The sequence below is a fragment of the Malaclemys terrapin genome, chromosome 1, assembly GCF_027887155.1.
Source record: "Malaclemys terrapin pileata isolate rMalTer1 chromosome 1, rMalTer1.hap1, whole genome shotgun sequence".
NCBI lineage: Eukaryota > Metazoa > Chordata > Testudines > Emydidae > Malaclemys > Malaclemys terrapin.
Genome location: NC_071505.1, coordinates 338,813,181 through 338,831,049, shown reverse-complemented (window position 1 = coordinate 338,831,049; position 17,869 = coordinate 338,813,181). Strand labels below are relative to the sequence as shown.

General features: G+C 43.8%; 1 protein-coding gene across 3 annotated transcripts in view; it reads right to left on the bottom strand.

Moving 5' to 3' along the window:
• Positions 1–6,438, bottom strand: part of WNT11 (Wnt family member 11) — a 31,624-nt gene extending 25,186 nt beyond the window's left edge. The window contains exons 1-2 of one of the 3 annotated variants that reach the window (XM_054015833.1): positions 6,140–6,438; positions 2,985–3,172 (exon numbers count right to left, since the gene is read on the bottom strand). In XM_054015833.1, coding sequence (XP_053871808.1) covers positions 2,985–3,055 — 71 coding nt within the window. In that variant the 5' untranslated portion in view covers positions 3,056–3,172; positions 6,140–6,438. Of the gene's footprint in view, positions 1–2,984; positions 3,173–3,688; positions 3,769–5,254; positions 5,325–6,139 lie in introns of those variants that run through there. The other 2 variants (XM_054015835.1, XM_054015836.1) reach the window with 2 other exon arrangements.
• Between the last annotated feature and the right edge of the window lie 11,431 nt (positions 6,439–17,869).

Sequence of the window (17,869 nt, the reverse complement as noted above, 5' to 3'; positions counted from 1 at the left end):
CTGTGTAAGCCTGAAAGCTTGTCTCTCTCACTAACAGAAGTTGGTCCAATGAAAGATATTACCTCCCCGACCTTCTCTCCCTAATATCTGGGACAGACACAGCTACAACAACACTGCATACAAACTTTGGGTTTATAACAGTTTCTGAAAAGGCTGCACAGTAATTAAAGATCTGATCCTGTAAACACCCACGCTGGTGTAAATAGCTTTACACACACGAGTAATCCTCTTCAGCTCAATGGGACTCCTCCCAAGCACAAAGTTTCTCATGCAAGTAACTGTTCTGCAAGGTCCAGGATTTATACATATAGGAGCAGAACCTCAGCTGGTGTCCTTCAGCTTGGCAGAACCCCAAGTCAGTGGACCTGTGCTGATATATGCCATCTGAGTATCTGGCCCACAGTACCCATACATATAATTAGAATAAATAGCTACCTTTCATGTTCTATTGCATTTTCCTCTTTCTTTTTTTAATTTACAGATGTACAAACGTAGCATAGAGCAACAGAGGGTCCTGTGGCACCTTTAAGACTAACAGAAGTACTGGGAGCATAAGCTTTCGTGGGTAAGAACCTCACTTCTTCAGATGCAAGACATCTAATACTTCCGTTGGTCTGTTAGTCTTAAAGGTGCCACAGGACCCTCTGTTGCTTTTTACAGATTCAGACTAACACGGCTACCCCTCTGATAATTGAAACGTAGCATAGAAGCTCTAAATAGTTTATCACAAAGCTTTGATCCCCCACCCCCTTACATCACATTTTAAATCAAAATGCACAATCAAAATCAACTCCAAGTAATTTAGGGGCTCAGCCCTGCAGTCACTACTCAGGAGGAAATCCCACTGGCTTCACTGGGAGTGGCCCTTTAGGTCCAAAACAATTCTCATTGACACCAGTGTAAATCAGGAGTGACTCCATGGAGTTACACCAGCGTAACTGAGCACAAATTGCCCCATCCTGGGATTGGGAATGGCTGAGCCATTACACACATTGAATCTATTTCCGCAAGTTAAGGATCCTCACACCTTCTTGTCAAACTGTCTGAAATGGTCCATCTTGATTATCACTACAAACGTTTTTTTTCTCCTGCTGATAATTGCTTATAATTAATTAGCCTCTTAGAGTTGGGAGGGCAACTCCCACCTTTTCATGTTCTCTGTATGCGTGTATATATATCTCCTTACTGTATGTTCCATTCTATGCATCTGAAGAAGTGGGCTGTAGTCCACGAAAGCTTATGCTCAAATAAATTTGTTAGTCTCCGAGGTGCCACAAGTACTCCTGTTCTTTTTGGGGGGGTGAAGAAGGAGAGTGAAAATAACTTAAATTAAAAAAGATAGTTCTTTCTAAAATCGCAGCTGGCTGCCCTCCACTTGTGAAAAGTGCACTCAGATCGTTAGTGCAGATTTCCACCGGGGTTCGAACAGGTGTGACTGGCGCACAGCAGGGCATCTGGATGTAGTTCATACTTCAAATGTCACTTTAATCTTAACTTTCATCTTCCATACTAAAATTCAGATAGGGGGACACATTTGGGGGGGAAAGGCCATTCCTTAGATTGATTTTTTTCCTCCCCCCAAAACTGAAAGTTTAATAACATAAATGCTGAAAGCCTTTTTTTTTTTTTTTGGCAGAGCTATTTCAGACCCCTCAAGTCTTCCTGGTGTGTTGATCCGATTACAGTGCTGCAACGGAACTTCCCTGAAACCAACCTAAATCTTGCCTTTCGGAGGGCTGATTTCAGCACTCGCTCCACACTCTTTTCTCAGGCAACACTCCCAATGCAATTGTTGAGTGTATTGCTTCGGGCTTTGCTTTAGCAGATCATTTAACATTAAGCACATAAGGATTACCATTGACAGTCAAAGCTTAAAGTTAAGGACGTGCTTAAGTGGTTAATCAGGGCCTCAATAAGCAGTGAGCCACTCGTACTGCATAGATAAGTGGCGTTTGATACTATTAAAACCTATTTTTCAATATTAATATGTATTATTGCACCCTGAATTTTAGTTGCATTACAATCATGCCTAAGGCCCCCCTGGGACTGGGGCCCCATTGTGCTAGCCTGTGTGCATACATGTAGCAAGAGTCAGTCTCTTCACTGAAGAGCTTACAGTCTAAATAGACAAGATAAAAAGATGGGAGAAAGAAAGGATTATTAGCCCCATTTTACCAGTGGGGAACTGAGGCACAGAAACTAACTGAGTTGCGATCATTCGGGGCTAACCTGCCTCATTTAATCTCTGCCTGGCCTTACATTCTATAAAAACAAGAGATCATTCACCAGCCACATAGAGGGTGAAACCAGATGACTGTTCTAGCGTTTGGTTTGTTTGTTTGTTTTGTGATAATCAGCTAATTGATTGTTTATTTAAGTGGAGAAATATGTCAATGATCTTTTGCTGTTTGCACACTGAGCCAGGTTATTACACTGGGGGGAAACCCTAATCCAGACTTTACAGCTCTAGCCGGTTTACAGTCAGTACGCTGCTCTCAAAATCCTAAGGGTAAAGGGTTCACAAAAACATGTTATCTGTCAGCTATTCCGTTTGGCGAGAGATTGGCAGCATTATCTTAACGCCTGCCCTATCACTCCTAGTTTGTGCTCCGCCCGATACAGTGCCTGGTGGGAAAGTGTTCGGTAGAAGTTGACATTAAATGCTTCATTAAGTGGGTCAGGCTAGTCCAGTTCTTCCTTTGATGTAAATGAGGGGAGAGCTGGGCTCAAAGGATGTACATTTTAGAAATAAAGCATATACATATTGTCGTAGTCGATCTGATCCTGCGTTCCTTGAAATCAGTGAGACTTTTGGTGCCCTAAGGAATGCAGTATCAGTCTCGAAATGTTTTTCCAGTGTGTCCAAAGCCAAGAGTGCTCTACTTGAAGCTATGACTGTCATACAACAGCAAATATGACAAGATTTTTTAAAAAATAACGTGTTGCTCGTAAAAATGTAGAGAGAGAGAGAGAGAGATACTTACAGCCATTTTATTCCAGAGCAAATCCCAGTCTGTAAAATGAAAGACAGAAATATTGCAAGACTCAGCTTCATTTTTCCACAGCCACCCACTTTCGGAAGGAAATCAACTCTTAAAAGGGGATCTTCCCAATTTTCTGAACAATGTATTTCCTTCAGTTTAGATGTGGTTCCTTTTTGAAGCACAGCACCCTGAAATCAAGGAGAAAGCACAAAGGTATGGTTAACACTCAAGTGTTGTGAATCCTGGTGACAGAGACATTTATCATCCAAATTGCAAAGGAGTGGTTTATGAATCATGAAAAAGTTCAGATTCCCTTCCCCCCAATTCTTGATAGAACCTTTACAGTCAACAGACAGACAAAACGTATGGCTTGAATTATGACTTGAGTTATAGTCTGATTGTATGTTTCTGGTTAACCCGGCATATGGCAAGACTTCATTCCCCGTTTCAATTCCTCTCCCCACCCCAGGTTCTGTAAATCTGCTTGGGGAGGGAAGAAATACAAATCTCAGGTCTCTGTTTTAGCTAATCCTCTTCATAGATAGATAGATAGATAGATAGATAGATAGATATTTCTGAAAAAAGACACATTAAACATACATGTGTTGACTAATGGAGGTGCTCTTGCTCTGCACATGTTTCCGTCTGTCTGATCTGTTACAAACAAATGTGTTTTGTTCCTTCCCTCCTGCTTTCATTCTCACCTCATTAACTTTGCTTCTCGCTTCTTCCAAATACACGAGCACCTGGAGCGCAAGGAAGTGCCCGCCACTCTGGCCCCATAGTAAACATTACAATCGAAATTGTCCCAAAGAAGCGTCCAGCAGCAAACAAAAGATCTCAGGGATCCCCCTTTCTTTGCTTTTTATTAAACAAACAAGGCACATGAGTCCTAAATTCTTACGAGTCCTCCCTTTCCCAGACAGGGGCTAGCCCTGCTCCCTGTAACAACGGTAGTAATAAAGCAATCGGGATTTTCTCCCATCACTCATTCTAGACAACAGTGAGGGTCTTCTTTTCTTCTTTACCTCCAGTGGTTTTTCTCAAGTGTGCCAGATGCTGCTCCTCTTAAAGTCAACGGGCAAGGTTTCAAAAGTGGCTAGTGAATTTGGATGCCCAATTAGGCCCTTCATACACATTAGAGGGGGATCTGGTTTTCAGTAATTACTGAGCACTAGTGCACTTTCTCATCAGGCCTCTTGAAGGTGTCTCAAGTCAGCCACCCCCAAACTGGACGAGCCGGTATCACCAGTCACTTCGGAAAACCTTGGCCACTGGCATTCAATAGAATAGGAGGGAGGATCATGCCCTTCATGTTGATAATTCAATGCCTGCCTGACTCCCAGGTCTGGGGCTGCCTGAAGCTCTCTTCCAAACTGCGCTCTTTGAAGGGTCAACTCTTTAATCCCCTAGGAGAGGACTCCACTTTGGAAACCCGTTTAAACGTGCGAGTTCCCGCACGGGAACTTTGGGTTTTCCTTCAGGGTGTCCCCATTGGCGTAAGAACCCAGTCCCCGAAACACTGTTGTCGGGAAAGTGACATTGTACCACTGGATCAGGATTTCACCCGCCTCGATTTTTATTCCCTTTCTTATTAAGTTGCAAGCAGCGCTCGCGCCGCTTTTGCGGAGAGGCATGTTCCCTGATCTCCTGCGTCTGCACAGCGAGAGATTTATTCCGGGGTCTTTTATCTTTCTTTTAAACCAAGGACACACTTGAAACCTTCACCCTTGAATCCTGACCATGCATCGGGCGGCCTGGGGGCTATTTCAGACCCCTTATCTGTCTCTCACGAAGTTGCTGCACAGCACAGACTTCAGTGTGAAATTTCTTACAGCGTCCCTGAAAGGGAGGGAGCGATCTAACCCGGCTCTGCAGAATTCCCCCAGCCCAGACCGGACACTGTCCGGACCAGAACTCCGGTCCAGCCTGTATCATTATCACCGGATTTCCAGCCTCTCGCTCCGGAACAGATTAAATTTACAAATTCAGGAGAAACTGGCAAGGGGGGGAAACAGTTATTCAAGCCATCAGACGTGTTGTTTACAAGGGCGAAGAGCCCTAGGTCACCGATCAAGCCAGCAGCAGGGGGCTTGTTGTCTAAACCCGACCTGTTTTCTCCTAAAAGTCCTGCTTTGCTTTGCCCCTGTATGTTTCAGACCAGCTGCCCTTGGCAGCCGCTTCTTCGGTGGCTACGTCCGCGCTGAAGAAAATTCGCTCATCAGAAAACCGATAATGATGATAACTAACACCACAAAAACCTCACGTACCTTTTCCCCTCCCTAAAACTCACATCACAGCTTGTCCGCCAAGAGGGAAAGAGAAACAACCCGGGTCATTCTTAAGCTTTATAGTATTATTGTCCCATTCATTCCAACCAGGGACCGGGCTTCAAATTCCAGGGCGTGTGATTGTGTGTCACGTATGCTACAGCACAGATCCTCTACATTACAGCCGAGCTGATCGCTATGTGATGTGTACACACACACACACACGTTAAAGGTAAACACGCTGCAAAGCGATGAACCAGATAGGCAAGGGGTGGGGATGTGTGTATAATAATCATAGAATATCAGGGTTGGAAGGGACCTCAGGAGGTCATCTAGTCCAACCCCCTGCTCAAAGCAGGACCAATTCCCAACTAAATAATGATTGCGCTGCTCTGTATTTTCCATCTCCATTGACAATCTCTTAACAATTCGGGTTTGTGGAACACATTAACAACCCCCCGCCTTGCACCCAGGCAAACCCACACCCGCCCGTCCCTCGTTAATGGCCCCTGAACATTGGCAGCAAACTTTCACCAACATGTCCCAGGCTCTGAATCTCTTCTTTCTTTTCGCAGCGCTCTGCTGTGTCATCACCCCAGACGGGATCCCAGCTAGACCATCCTATGGCCGTTTTGCCCCGCTCGGGGTTGGTGTGAGCTTTGGGAAGTTAGAGGGGTTTTCTCCCCTAGCTCTGACACTGTTGCGTCCTTCGTGTGAACATTTCTTAAGTCCTCGCCTTCTGAGGAAGCCAAACCTGCGTCTCCCTGGCAGCAGTGAAAAATAATCCACTCGGGGATCTGGTTCCCTCTGCCCCTAACCAGGTTTAACGGTGAGGGATTAGACATGAATCAATCGATACCCACCAGCAAGAATCCCCTTTCTTACCTTTCCCGGTAAAGCTGCACCGGCTCCCCTTCGCCTTGACCCCTTCTCCCAGCAAACACAAAGTTTTGCAGCAGCAACAGACAAAATACTGTAGATACAGATCCCAACACTGGAGGTCAGCCGGAGGTAAAAGCTGTTAAACTCCGCTAAGGGTGGACAGAGAAGGGGAGGGGAAGGGAAGAGCGACAAAAGTGAAAGGCTGCGTGAAGATGCAGCGGATAATGTGTGTTTGTGTGTGTGTGTGTGTGTGTGTCATGAGCACATTGCCAGCTGCGCGTCTGCCTCTGCCCTCTCTGCCTTAAGAACCTGCTTATATGGGGTCCCAGTGGCTTTGATCTGTGGAGTGATGTCAGACTGTATTAGCATAACAAAGCACTCCGGATTTACTGCTTAAAACAGGACAAATGACTGTTTGATCTATTCAGAAAAAAGAACGTGTATTTTCCAGTGTTCTCAGCAATCATCCCCCCCAAACGCACACTCCTTTCCCGCTCCTGGTAAATAAAAGATTAAGACCAGACGGCAGGTAGTTTCAGGCTCTAGAAAACAGAGAAGGGACTTTAAAGTTCCTTGTAAGGGAGTTCTGTAGGGCTGATTCCACTTCATTTTATCAGCGAAGCAAATAAGACCAACATGGAAATGGCAACAGAGGGTCATCACACGCTTTTTACAGATTCAGACTAACACGGCTACCCCTCTGATACTTGACAACATGGAAATGTTTACTTTATAAAAGCCTCCTAGACATCTGCCTGGAAAGCCCTACAAAACAAGGACTAAGTACAACATTATGGTAAAGATAGGAGTGTTGGGGAACTGGCAAAACAAGGGTTACTAGCATAAACTTCAGCTAAAGTCAGGAGGAAAGAAATGATGAGCCTCTCAATTATGATTGGGAATTAGGTTCTGACTAGTTTGACTATTGTGTTTCCAAAGTTTCTCTTTTCTCCAGATTTCTGCACATGTATTGCACCAAACAGTAGCCCTGCTCAATGCAATTTATCACAGAAAAGTCATAGTACAATTGCTACTCCAGTAATACAATAATGCCTAATAATAAACAGTTCATTATACATTTGAAGTTCAATTAAAAAAACCCCCACAACACATTTTAGTTTGAACTGTCATAGTTTCCCTGAGATTAAAGGGTCGATTTCCCAACGGAAAGACTGGGTGTATGAAGCTGGTAACTTCCTTTATTTTTATTCCGATCTACTTGTTCTAATTAATTGTTTATCTATTTGTTTTTCATATAACCTAGGTGATACACAAAATGATAAAGCTCACACGATATTTTAGTGGTATATACTTTGCAGTAGTATTTTTTGCATTCAAAATTACCTGCCTCTACAAATATATGTTCTAAGAGCTACAAAGAAATAATACTAAGATTGCTATTACATTATTATAATGAATAGTTAATGATTAGCAACAATAACTAGTTAATATTTTAACCGGAAACCTTAAATGTTACCTTTACAAAGGGTGACCAGTGTTTACTTGTCTTTACGGCTGACTTCCCAAATAAAACCAAACCACATTTTTCATTTGGTTGTTCTGAACAGGTCTATTAACTGGATTTCCTGTTCTGATAAAGCTAAGAAGTTCCAATTTGACAGCTGGAATAAAAAGCATATTATGTGCCCTGCTTTATTGAATCATACTGTCAACCTTTAGCTTTCATGATACTCCGCTTATTTGATCTTTCTTTAATCAATGGCAAGTTCAATTTTTTTTTACATCAGGTTCTTTTTCTTTCAAGACAGTCTCAGCAAATGAGGGTTTAAGATTACTGCGTACTTCAAACGGGCCTCAAGTGCCTACAGAACAGGACAAATCTGGATTTAGGAACCCCCATGTCTGCCATGAATTCAGAACAAATTGGTACAAAAAGGCTCTCAACTGCTGTAATATCCATGCCCTTTTGCTCAATCAGTCTAACTGTGCGATCCAGGTGAATGAGGAGGGGTAGGAATACTTAACAACACATTGCATGGGGTCTTAGGACCAAAAGTTTGAGTTTTAAAGTAGGATGAGAAGAGTGTCCTAGAGGTATACCTTGAGAAAAGGCTTTTGTATGTGATGATGCTTTTACCAGGCTTTATCGTAGGAAGAAATACAGCATTTAAACACATATTATCACTATCCATTTTTGCTACCTGACTTATAAAGCATCTGGAATCTGTGCTCCAAACTTTCCAAAGCCACCCTATTATTTATTTATTCTGCCACCAGCTTTACAAAGTGTCTGTTTTTGTTTGTTTAAATGTTTGGGGGGGAGTGGGTGGTAGTTGCAGGTGGGCACTTGGACAGATTGAGACTCCTAATTTTTCTAACTTCCTGGCATTCTGCTGTCCTCCAAAACTGTGCAGCTCTTCAGATCTAATTGTCAACAAGTTGGTGTTCTGGATTCTCCACAGGGCAATTGTGCAGGGCAGCTATTGCGGAGTAGCTTCCAGAATAAGACTGCCATTCTCTGATTTAGCTTATCCCATGGAATAATAATTCTGGAATAAGAGTGTTCACCTGGGGAGCTATCCTGGAGTAGTTCTTGCACTTTAAATTCACACCCCACCTTATTCTGGAACAACTTTCCTGTGAAGACCAGCTCTCTAGATCCTGATTCAACAAAGCTTTTAAGCATGTGTTTAAACGGACTTCAGTGAGACTCAGGCATGTGCTTTTAAATGCTTTTCTGAATCAGGGCCATTATTACCAAAATATCGAAGTTCTTTGAGTCCTGCTTTTCTCAGGTAGATTTGGACATCATTTGGGCCACATGGTTTTCGATGGAATAATATGGATTCTCTTCAGATGTGTAGCCAATAGAGAGCTACCTGGATAAATGTTTGTGTTTTTAATGTCTTCAAGCTGTACAAAGCTATCATGAAGATCTCTGACATTTCCTAGAAGCCTTAAGGCCACAAACAGATGTGGAAGGTACCTTGATTCAATATTTTCCAGAGGTTTTTCAGAAAAGGATCCATGAGAGAATTGATCCAAGGGAGTTGGACACCCCACTCCTATAGAAACTCAATGGGATTTGGACACCTAACCCCAGTGTGTTGTATATTGTATATCTGGAAAGTATTTATTTTCTGCTCTAAAAATTATTAGCACAGAGGTAAGTAGGACAAATATTCTCTTGGATGCATATTCTGGTAAATATATGCGTTAGTCCCAAAGGGTTGGCTGGGAAGTGGGGAACAGCGTCATTTTACTGTGAATTTTCAGATTCATTTTTATGCATTTTTTTAAAAAAAAGTACACAGGAAAGTTGCTGGATTGGAAACCGAATTTGTCTGGTCATCCATTAGCGCAGGTGCAACAGCAGCACAAGCTGCTGCCCACACTACTCTGTCCCCCTGCCTCAAACCTATTATGGAGAGGGGCATTTAGTTCTTGACCCCTTGTGCAGACTGTCATCAAAGAGCCTAATCATTTTGCAGAGAGTTGTTTTTCATGTGAATCCCTGACTACCAGAACTGAACTGAGATCATCAAACAGCCAATAATAGACCGTGACAACTTTTAGTTACTACTGACCTGGGTTGAATTAGAACCAGCAATGCACATGTGGAAGGCTCTATAGTTCATCACACACAGACACACACACACACAAACACACACGCCACCTAAAAACAAACACTCAATGGGATTACTCGCATGGATAAAGTTAAACATGTGTATAAGAATTTGCAGAATTGTGACCTATGAGTGTGAACTCTTCCAGAGCAGAGACCATGTCCTTGTTTTAAAATCTCCAAAGCGCTGTGCCAAATCATGGCACTGTGTAAATGTTTATTAATATGACATAGTTATGTATACTGTGACGGTGTGGTAGAATGGTTTTATCAGCATGCATGGAAGATGCTGTTTGCTACAAGTGAGGTCATTGCACACGAGGGCCAGTAAAACATTTCTTCTATTTCTATTGTGTGTTCTGCATATGGCATTAAAAAAAGCGATTTTGAAAATATTTGAGAGTTTGACTTTTTAATGGAGCTATTTTTTCATATCCCTCCACCTGTAAAGCCAGGTGACATGGTTACTATGGGTGTAATTCTCATGTACACCAAGGCCCCTATGCACTGCTGGAGAGGAGTAAAGAGGCCTTAATGTAAATGAGAATTAGACCCATCCATCCAACTGCACAGTCCCCTGAAGGAGAGAAAAATGAATGATTATTAAATGTTAAAATCTTTTACTTAAAATAGGTACAATACAAACGTCATGACTTCAAAGTCCAATATCTTATGCTGTTCCAGGACGAGAAACAAGTGTCCAGTTAGGGAGCATGCCCTTTAGCACAACATATAGCACCTATTTCTATCCCTAAGGGCTCATGAGATATCAGACTTTTAAAACTGGCACCGGTACCAGACTGAATACTGCCCATTCTGGCTTCTGCCAGTGTAAGTTGTGGGGAGAAATTCCACATTTGTGGGGGAAGGAGGAGACATTTTTGTGACGGGATTATTCATATTTTGTAATGGTGGCTGTTGTGAAGTTGCTCAGTGGGCTAGCGTGTTAGAATAAGTCCTGGCAGAGACTGATTTGTAAGCAGAGTGAAGGGGAGGTGGACAAAGGTGTGTGATAAATGCAATTTATGAAATAGGTATAACCCCACATGATAATATTATTATATGCGGAATGTTGATTTTACTCTTATTATTTCTACAGTGCCTTGTGTACACATGACAGGCACCACCAAATAAAGAAAAGGTTTCCTGTTCCCAAGAATTTACAGCTAGAGCTGGTCAAAAACTAGAAACATTTTTCGGAAACTTTTTCATGAAAACACTTTTATTTATTTTTTTCTTAGCTGAATTTCAAATTTTGCCAACCAACCCTAGAGTTGGTTGGAAAAACAGATGATTTTTTTTTTTTAAATTCTTCCTCCCCCATCACAAAATCTGAAAACTTCAACCAGCTCTATTATTGTAATCTATAATCACAAACACTGGGGAGGAGAAGAAAAGGAAGATGATTGTGACTCTGATGCCTTAGATGGTGACGATGACATGAGAGGTTTAGAGGGTGTTTCTGGTTGCTCTTAGAATCATAGAATATCAGGGTTGGAAGGGACCTCAGGAGGTCATCTAGTTCAGCCCCCTGCTCAAAGCAGGACCAATCCCCAACTAAATTATCCCAGCCAGGGCTTTGTCAAGCCTGACCTTGAAAACCTCCTAGGTAACTCATTCCAGTGCTTCATCACCCTCCTAGTGAAAAAGTTTTTCCTAATATCCAACCTAAACCTCCCCCACTGCAACTTGAGACCATTGCTCCTTGTTCTGTCATCTGCTACCACTGAGAACAGTCTAGATCCATCCTCTTTCGAGCCCCCTTTCAGGTAGTTGAAAGCAGCTAGTCAGGTAGTTGAAAGCATGCTGAGAGCAGCATGCAGAGGGCATGTTAATGTTTTATTATGTGTGAGATAACACTTAAGAAAGAGCATCCCTGGAAGATGTGTGTTTTGAGGAGGATGAAAGGGTGGAAGCAAGGCAGACTAGACCAGGAAGAGGATTCTGGATGTAAGAGGTTACATGGAAACCACAGCAGTAAGAGTGGAAGAAAGAGGAGAAGTGAGTGGGTTAGATACACAGCTTAGCCAGCCAGGTCAGAGAGGGTTAAGTGATGCAAGGTCTGAAAGGGAGGCAATTGAATTTCAATGTGATGCAGAAGTCAAGAGAAAACCAGCAAGGGGGTGTGAGGAGGAGTTGGATGTGGTCAGAGCAGTGAGCAAGGAAGATGGTTCTCATAGCTGCTGGTGGATCAGGTGAGACTCAGGGGGCTAGACAGGACGGGGAGCTGAACAGGACCAGAACCAGGACTGTGCTAGTGGGAATGGAGAGGAACCAACTGATTGTGGAGATGAGGTGGAGAAATAACAATCGAGTTTCTCACAGCAACCATGATGGGAGGGTAGAAAGAGAGAAACAAATCCATGAGGACATGAGAGAGGGAGGGTAGTGGAGTGGGCTTTGGGAAGAGATCAGGGCCAATCGGGGCGGGGGGAGGGCAGGAGGGCCATTTGGCATGGGCCTCAAGCTCAAAGGGGGCCTCAAATTTAGACATTTGTTAATTGATTGGCATTTGATAAGTTTCACAACTTGTTTTTATGCGCATCCCTATCAGACCAAAATGTGACACACTCTCAGCTTAGAGCTGCAAATTTAAGCAAATAAGAGATGTGATTTAGTAAAAGATAATTTTTTTTGTTATTTTTATTATGGCTAGAGGCCTCAGAAGCTGGAAGTGGCCCGGCCCTCTCGGGACCTCTGAGAGGGCCTGGACGAGATCACCGTGCTAAGTTTGATTTGGTGGCTGGTGAACCAGGGGAAGATGGCTGAGGTGGGAGAGGTAGGTCTCACGCACAAGAATGTTACATAAAGCACAAGCATGGTGAGTATAACAGCAGTGGAAATACTTGAGCAAGAAGATGGGGGGGAAAGCAGATGAGAGCCCCAAGAAGGGCTGGTAATTGTTAAGCACCTTCACGGGGAACAGTTGAGAGCTCAGTAGTTCTGACTATATTACGTATGCCACCCAGCAATTATCATAGTATCCAAGCACCTCACAACCTTTTATGTATTTATCCTCACAACACCACTGTGAGGTAGGGCAGGGTCATTATCTCAATGTTATAGATGGGGAACTAAGGCACATGGAGATGAAGTGACTTGCGCAGGGTGGCACAGAAAGTTGGCAGCAACGCAGAGAAGTGACTCAAGTTTTCCCGTGTGCCAAGTTAGCACCCTCACCATTGGACAATCCTTCCTCTCCTTGCTGTAGGTGGAATAGGTAGGTTTCAAAAGGGAGTGGGGGAGTCCAGGGGCAGAAGGGTTGGACGGCCTGTTCCAGAGATGCAGGAGCAGCAGCGGCAAGGGATCAAGGTCTGACAGAGCAGTAGAGGCCAGAAGTGACAAAGCCGAGGGAGAAGGATTTCGGGAGAAATTACACCACAGGGGCGTACAAGCAAGGGGCCTTGAACTCGAAGACAGTTGATCCCAGCTCGACCTGTCCTTTCAGTGGAGCAGCTGGTGAGAACGTCTACACACAGAGGACCCAGCATGGCAGTCCTTCCTCAGGCAAAACTCCCACTCTGCCTGAGGCTTGCTTTACCAAACACGCAGCTGTGCCCAAGGAAAGAGGACCGCAGAAAGAAAAGAACTTCCTTATTTTTTTTTTTAATATCTAATTTTTAACACTCCACAAAGGCCTTCTTAAAAGACATTTCACCTTTTAGGGTGAAAAACAAGGCTTTTGGTTGGTCCCCTGGGTGACGTACTCATTTGCTTGTGAATCTGCTTGGCAGAGCTTCTTGAGAATGAGGCAGCTGCGGCACCTCATGAAAATAAACAGCATCTTACACCTCATGAGGTGACGGGTGGTGTTTTCTCCCCCTCCTCCCCCCACTCACATGCCCTGGAATAATGAAAACAAAATTAAAATACAGAAATTCACAGTCAGTATTAAACCTCCTAGAACTAAGCCCAACATGGAGGTGAAAGATCATGTCAGAAATCCACAAGCTGCCTAGATTTTGAAGGTTGGGGACGTGATTCTACTCTCACATTGGTTATACACTGAGTTCAACGGAGTTATTACAGTTTCTACCAGTGTGTGTAATAAGAGAATCGAGCCCTTAGTCCTTAACTCTAAAAAGTCTGAATTTTTTTTCTGGGTGTGGTCCTTCCTTTATTATTATTAATAGTTATTATTTGGATTGTGGCAGTGCCTAGTCAAAGACCTGGACCCCATTGTGCACAGTGCTGTACAAACACAGAACAAAAAGGCAGTCCTTGCCCCAAAGAACTTACAGCCTAAGTATGAGACACGAGACAACATCAGGTGGCTGCAGACAGACAGACGGGAGAGCACAAGGAAACAATGAGACTGCCACTATTTTCCACAGTCTTTGAACTGGGACAGAGTTAGCATAGCTGTTCAGCAGCCAATCAGAAGCCAGGACTCTTGGGTTCAGTTCCAGACTATACCACTGGTTCACTGTGCGTAAGAAATGTAACCTTACTGAGCCTCAGTTTACCCAATCTGTGAAATGGCTACAATAATACTTCTATAACAAGAAAACCGCCAAAGGCTTAGCAGTGGAAATATGGGATTACCAATCAGCAAGAGTCAAGAAGGCTTTTGAATGAAACAAAACCAAATCAAACCTCATAAATCTTGGATAGCAGATGCTTCTATGATATAAGGATTGTTATCTTTTATATAACGCTCTCTCCGCCCACCCACCCCCTTCCTTTTGCCCTTAAATAACAGTTTTCCTGATTTTTTTGTGCATTGGTAGTTGTTTACTAAAGGGATGCTATGATGAGACATAGCATCAACTCCTGCCCCCAGCACACAGCTTGGGGAACAATGCTGAGAATACTGGGAATCTCCTTCAAGGCTGGAGAGAGGAGGGACCATCCGCCCAGAAAGCCTGGGAAGTCAGGGGATTTCTGCAGCTCCTCTCTTCAGGGTCTGGAGGCAAGGATGGCTGATGGATCCCATCACTGAGCGAACCCCTGTGGAAGCAGGCTCTGTAGCATACACAATCCCCCAAATCCTCCCCCTGCCCACTCAGTGCAATAGAGCCATGCTGTTTCCCCAGTGGGCAGGGCCCTCAATGTCTGTGGAGTCAGTGGGGGACGACGACAGGAATTGACCTTGAATGGTCCACAGAAGTGTTCACACACCAAGATATACTGTAGTTGTGGGGTTTTACTCTAGAGTCCCCGTGAGAGGGATGACTAAACTTTCAGCAATCAGGCCTGGTTCCCCAGGGGTGCTACACCACGAGCCCCCTAATGTAGATTAAGCTCAGAGGGTCTGGTGCTCTTCTCATTCACACCAGTGCAATACCACTGACTTCAGGGATGTGAGGGGGAATCAAGCCCAACCTCTTTAAAGCTCTGTGCCATCGGGATGCAGATCGTGCCAGCAAAGGACCTTTCAGCCTGGAGTCTGTGGAGCGCATATTCCTCCCATGAAGCAAAGATCCCATCTGTGCCCCAAACACTGCCTTCTAGAGGCCTCATTCCTTAATAAAAAACTCACTGTCAGGCCCTCTCTCCAAGGGGCAGAACCTGAACAGCCCCTCCAAGGCGGGACAGGTATTTTTCCTGCAGTACAAGGAATCACCCTTCTTTCCTTGCTAGGGTGCAGCGGGCACATTGACCCCACCACAGGGTGTCCATCAAGCAGCTTGAGATGCTTGGACAACAGACGTGCACAACCCCGCCCCCCTCCAAAGTGAACTTCTAGGTGGTTAAAAAATGACTGAGCCATTGAATATCATTTTGCCACCATGACTAGAAAATCACATAAAAGAATGAGACTGTGCCGTTATGCTCATCCATGAAAATATTACCTGTCTGATGTACAATCCTGTGTGAATGGCAGGTGAGACCGTACAATGCGGCTGCTCAGGACACATTGGTTAAGCTTCATTATCACTGCTAGTTTCTCTTTCAGGCCCCGATTCTCCACCTTGTCCCATGTGGCTGGATCCAGGCATCTCTGTGGAGCAACAATGACTTCTGCCTGCACAAAACTGCAAGAGCCGGGCCTTAAGGGTCAGAGTAGCCTAAAGGCCAGATTTTCCGGAGAGCTCAGCTCCTGTTTATCTATGTAAGGGACAGCTTTTCAAAACAGCTCCACACCAAACACGCTGGGCTCCTGTGAAAATCTGGTTACTCTAACTGGGAGCTGAGCTCTTCTGCAACTCTGGCCCTGATGGTGGAGGCTGAGCACATCTGGCCCCTGAAATGACGAGCTCCGTTTAGGAAATAATTTTCCAGTTAGAACAAAAGTACATTTGGGAAAAAAAAATCAATTTGTTTTTAACTTGGAAATCATAATAGCTTTTTTAAATAGCTTGGTTAAATCTGAAGCCAGTTTTTCTGGCAGAATAAACCACTCCCCTTCTCTCTCCTCCCCCCCCCACTCCCCAAAAAAGGCATTTAAATATTAGAACTTGTGACAGAATCTTTATTCTAATCGCTTGAGCAGGCCCCTGAAGAATACACATATAAATGTTACAAGTGCATGTTATTAATGATGGTTCTGATCTTGCTGTGGGCTCCATGAGGGCTTTTCATTATAGGATTGGGGCCCATATTTCTCATGGGCGGGGTGGCATAGTTGGCTGTATCTTCTATTTCTGAAATATAAAACATACAGCACCAAGGTGGGGGAATTACAAAGTGGTCCAGCGTTTTCCTGCCTCAACAAAACATTTCTCTGTGTAGCATACAGGGAAATCTGTATATTCTGGTGGAGGTAGGTGGGGGAGGTTAACGGAGATCACCATCAACATATAACTTAAGGTAACAATAACTGTTAAATGTGAACAAAACACTGTAATTTAAAACTAAATTTAGAACATTTTGGACTAGGAAATCCTTTATCAGCTACACCCTTGGCTATGTAACCATATACTGTACAAGATAGAGTTAGGTTTTTATTTGGTCTTCCCTTGTAAAACTTGCTTAAATTTGTTAGGCGATAGCTTATATTCTCCCCCACCCCCGTGCTGTTTGAGGCTCTCACTGCTACCCATTAGATCCCTCCTACTCACATTGAGGTCAATGGCAAAACTCCTGCTGACCCCAGCAAGAACAGGTTTTCAAGCACTCCGCACACACAGTCAGGGCCAGATTTTCCACAAATAAGGGGCCAATTTTTCAGCTGAGCTGACCCCTTTTGGAAACGTGGCCTGAAGCTGCTGGGCGGTGAGCACCTTTGAAAACATGCCCCCAATTGCGAGTGTTGGGCCTCTGAAAATCAGGCCCCACACTTTAAAGGCTAAAACACATCGGTCCTGATTCCCACTGATCTGACCCAGTATGGCCATTCTTATGTTCTTCTCTGCATGCCCCTAATCCTCTGACTGTCAGAAGCTGGGAGTGGAGGACAGGGATGGGTGTCTCGATAATTGCCCTGTTTTGTTCATTCCCCCTGTGGCATCTGGAATTGGCCATTGTCAGAAGACAGGATACTGGGCTAGATGGACCATTGGTCTGACCCAACATGGCCGTTCTTATGTTCTCTATAGGAAATAATGAAGAAAAGCTGTTTCCCAGTAACACCAACCATACTTTCACTGTTAGACAAAAGTACCTGGAAAATTTTGGAGGCAGATTCTTTTAATGACAGCTCAGATTTTTCTCAGAAGCTGCATATGTTCTACTACCTGATTTCAATTTGACTGTTTAGTTAATGTTTCTGTTTACTTACAAAAATCTGATTATGCTGTTTGGTTCATCCTATAAACATCTGAGTTACACACCTCGACATATACATATGAACACTGCCATAGAATCCCTTTTGGATTATTCAGACACTCACACACTTCTTTCTAAACTAACCAACCAGAAAGTGAAACAGAATATTGACGTTCATGTACACCTGTGACATCATAACCAAGTGTGTAACTATTTGTGTCTGAACAATAAGGAATGCCGTGATGGATTTCATTGTTCTTCTGCATGCCAAACATTTTCAAAACAGGAACACACCAAAGCATAACATTTCTGTGGGCAATTCAAAGTTTCGGGGCTTAATTCACCACTGTGTTACTCCAGATTTGCCCCTCCTTGTAGCACTGCTATGCTACCACTTGGACACATTCCCGCTCTCAGGCAACCCAGGCTATTACGTATCAACGTATTCACTTAATTGTGTGGAATCTGCAGAACAAATATTCATTTTAACTAAGGAA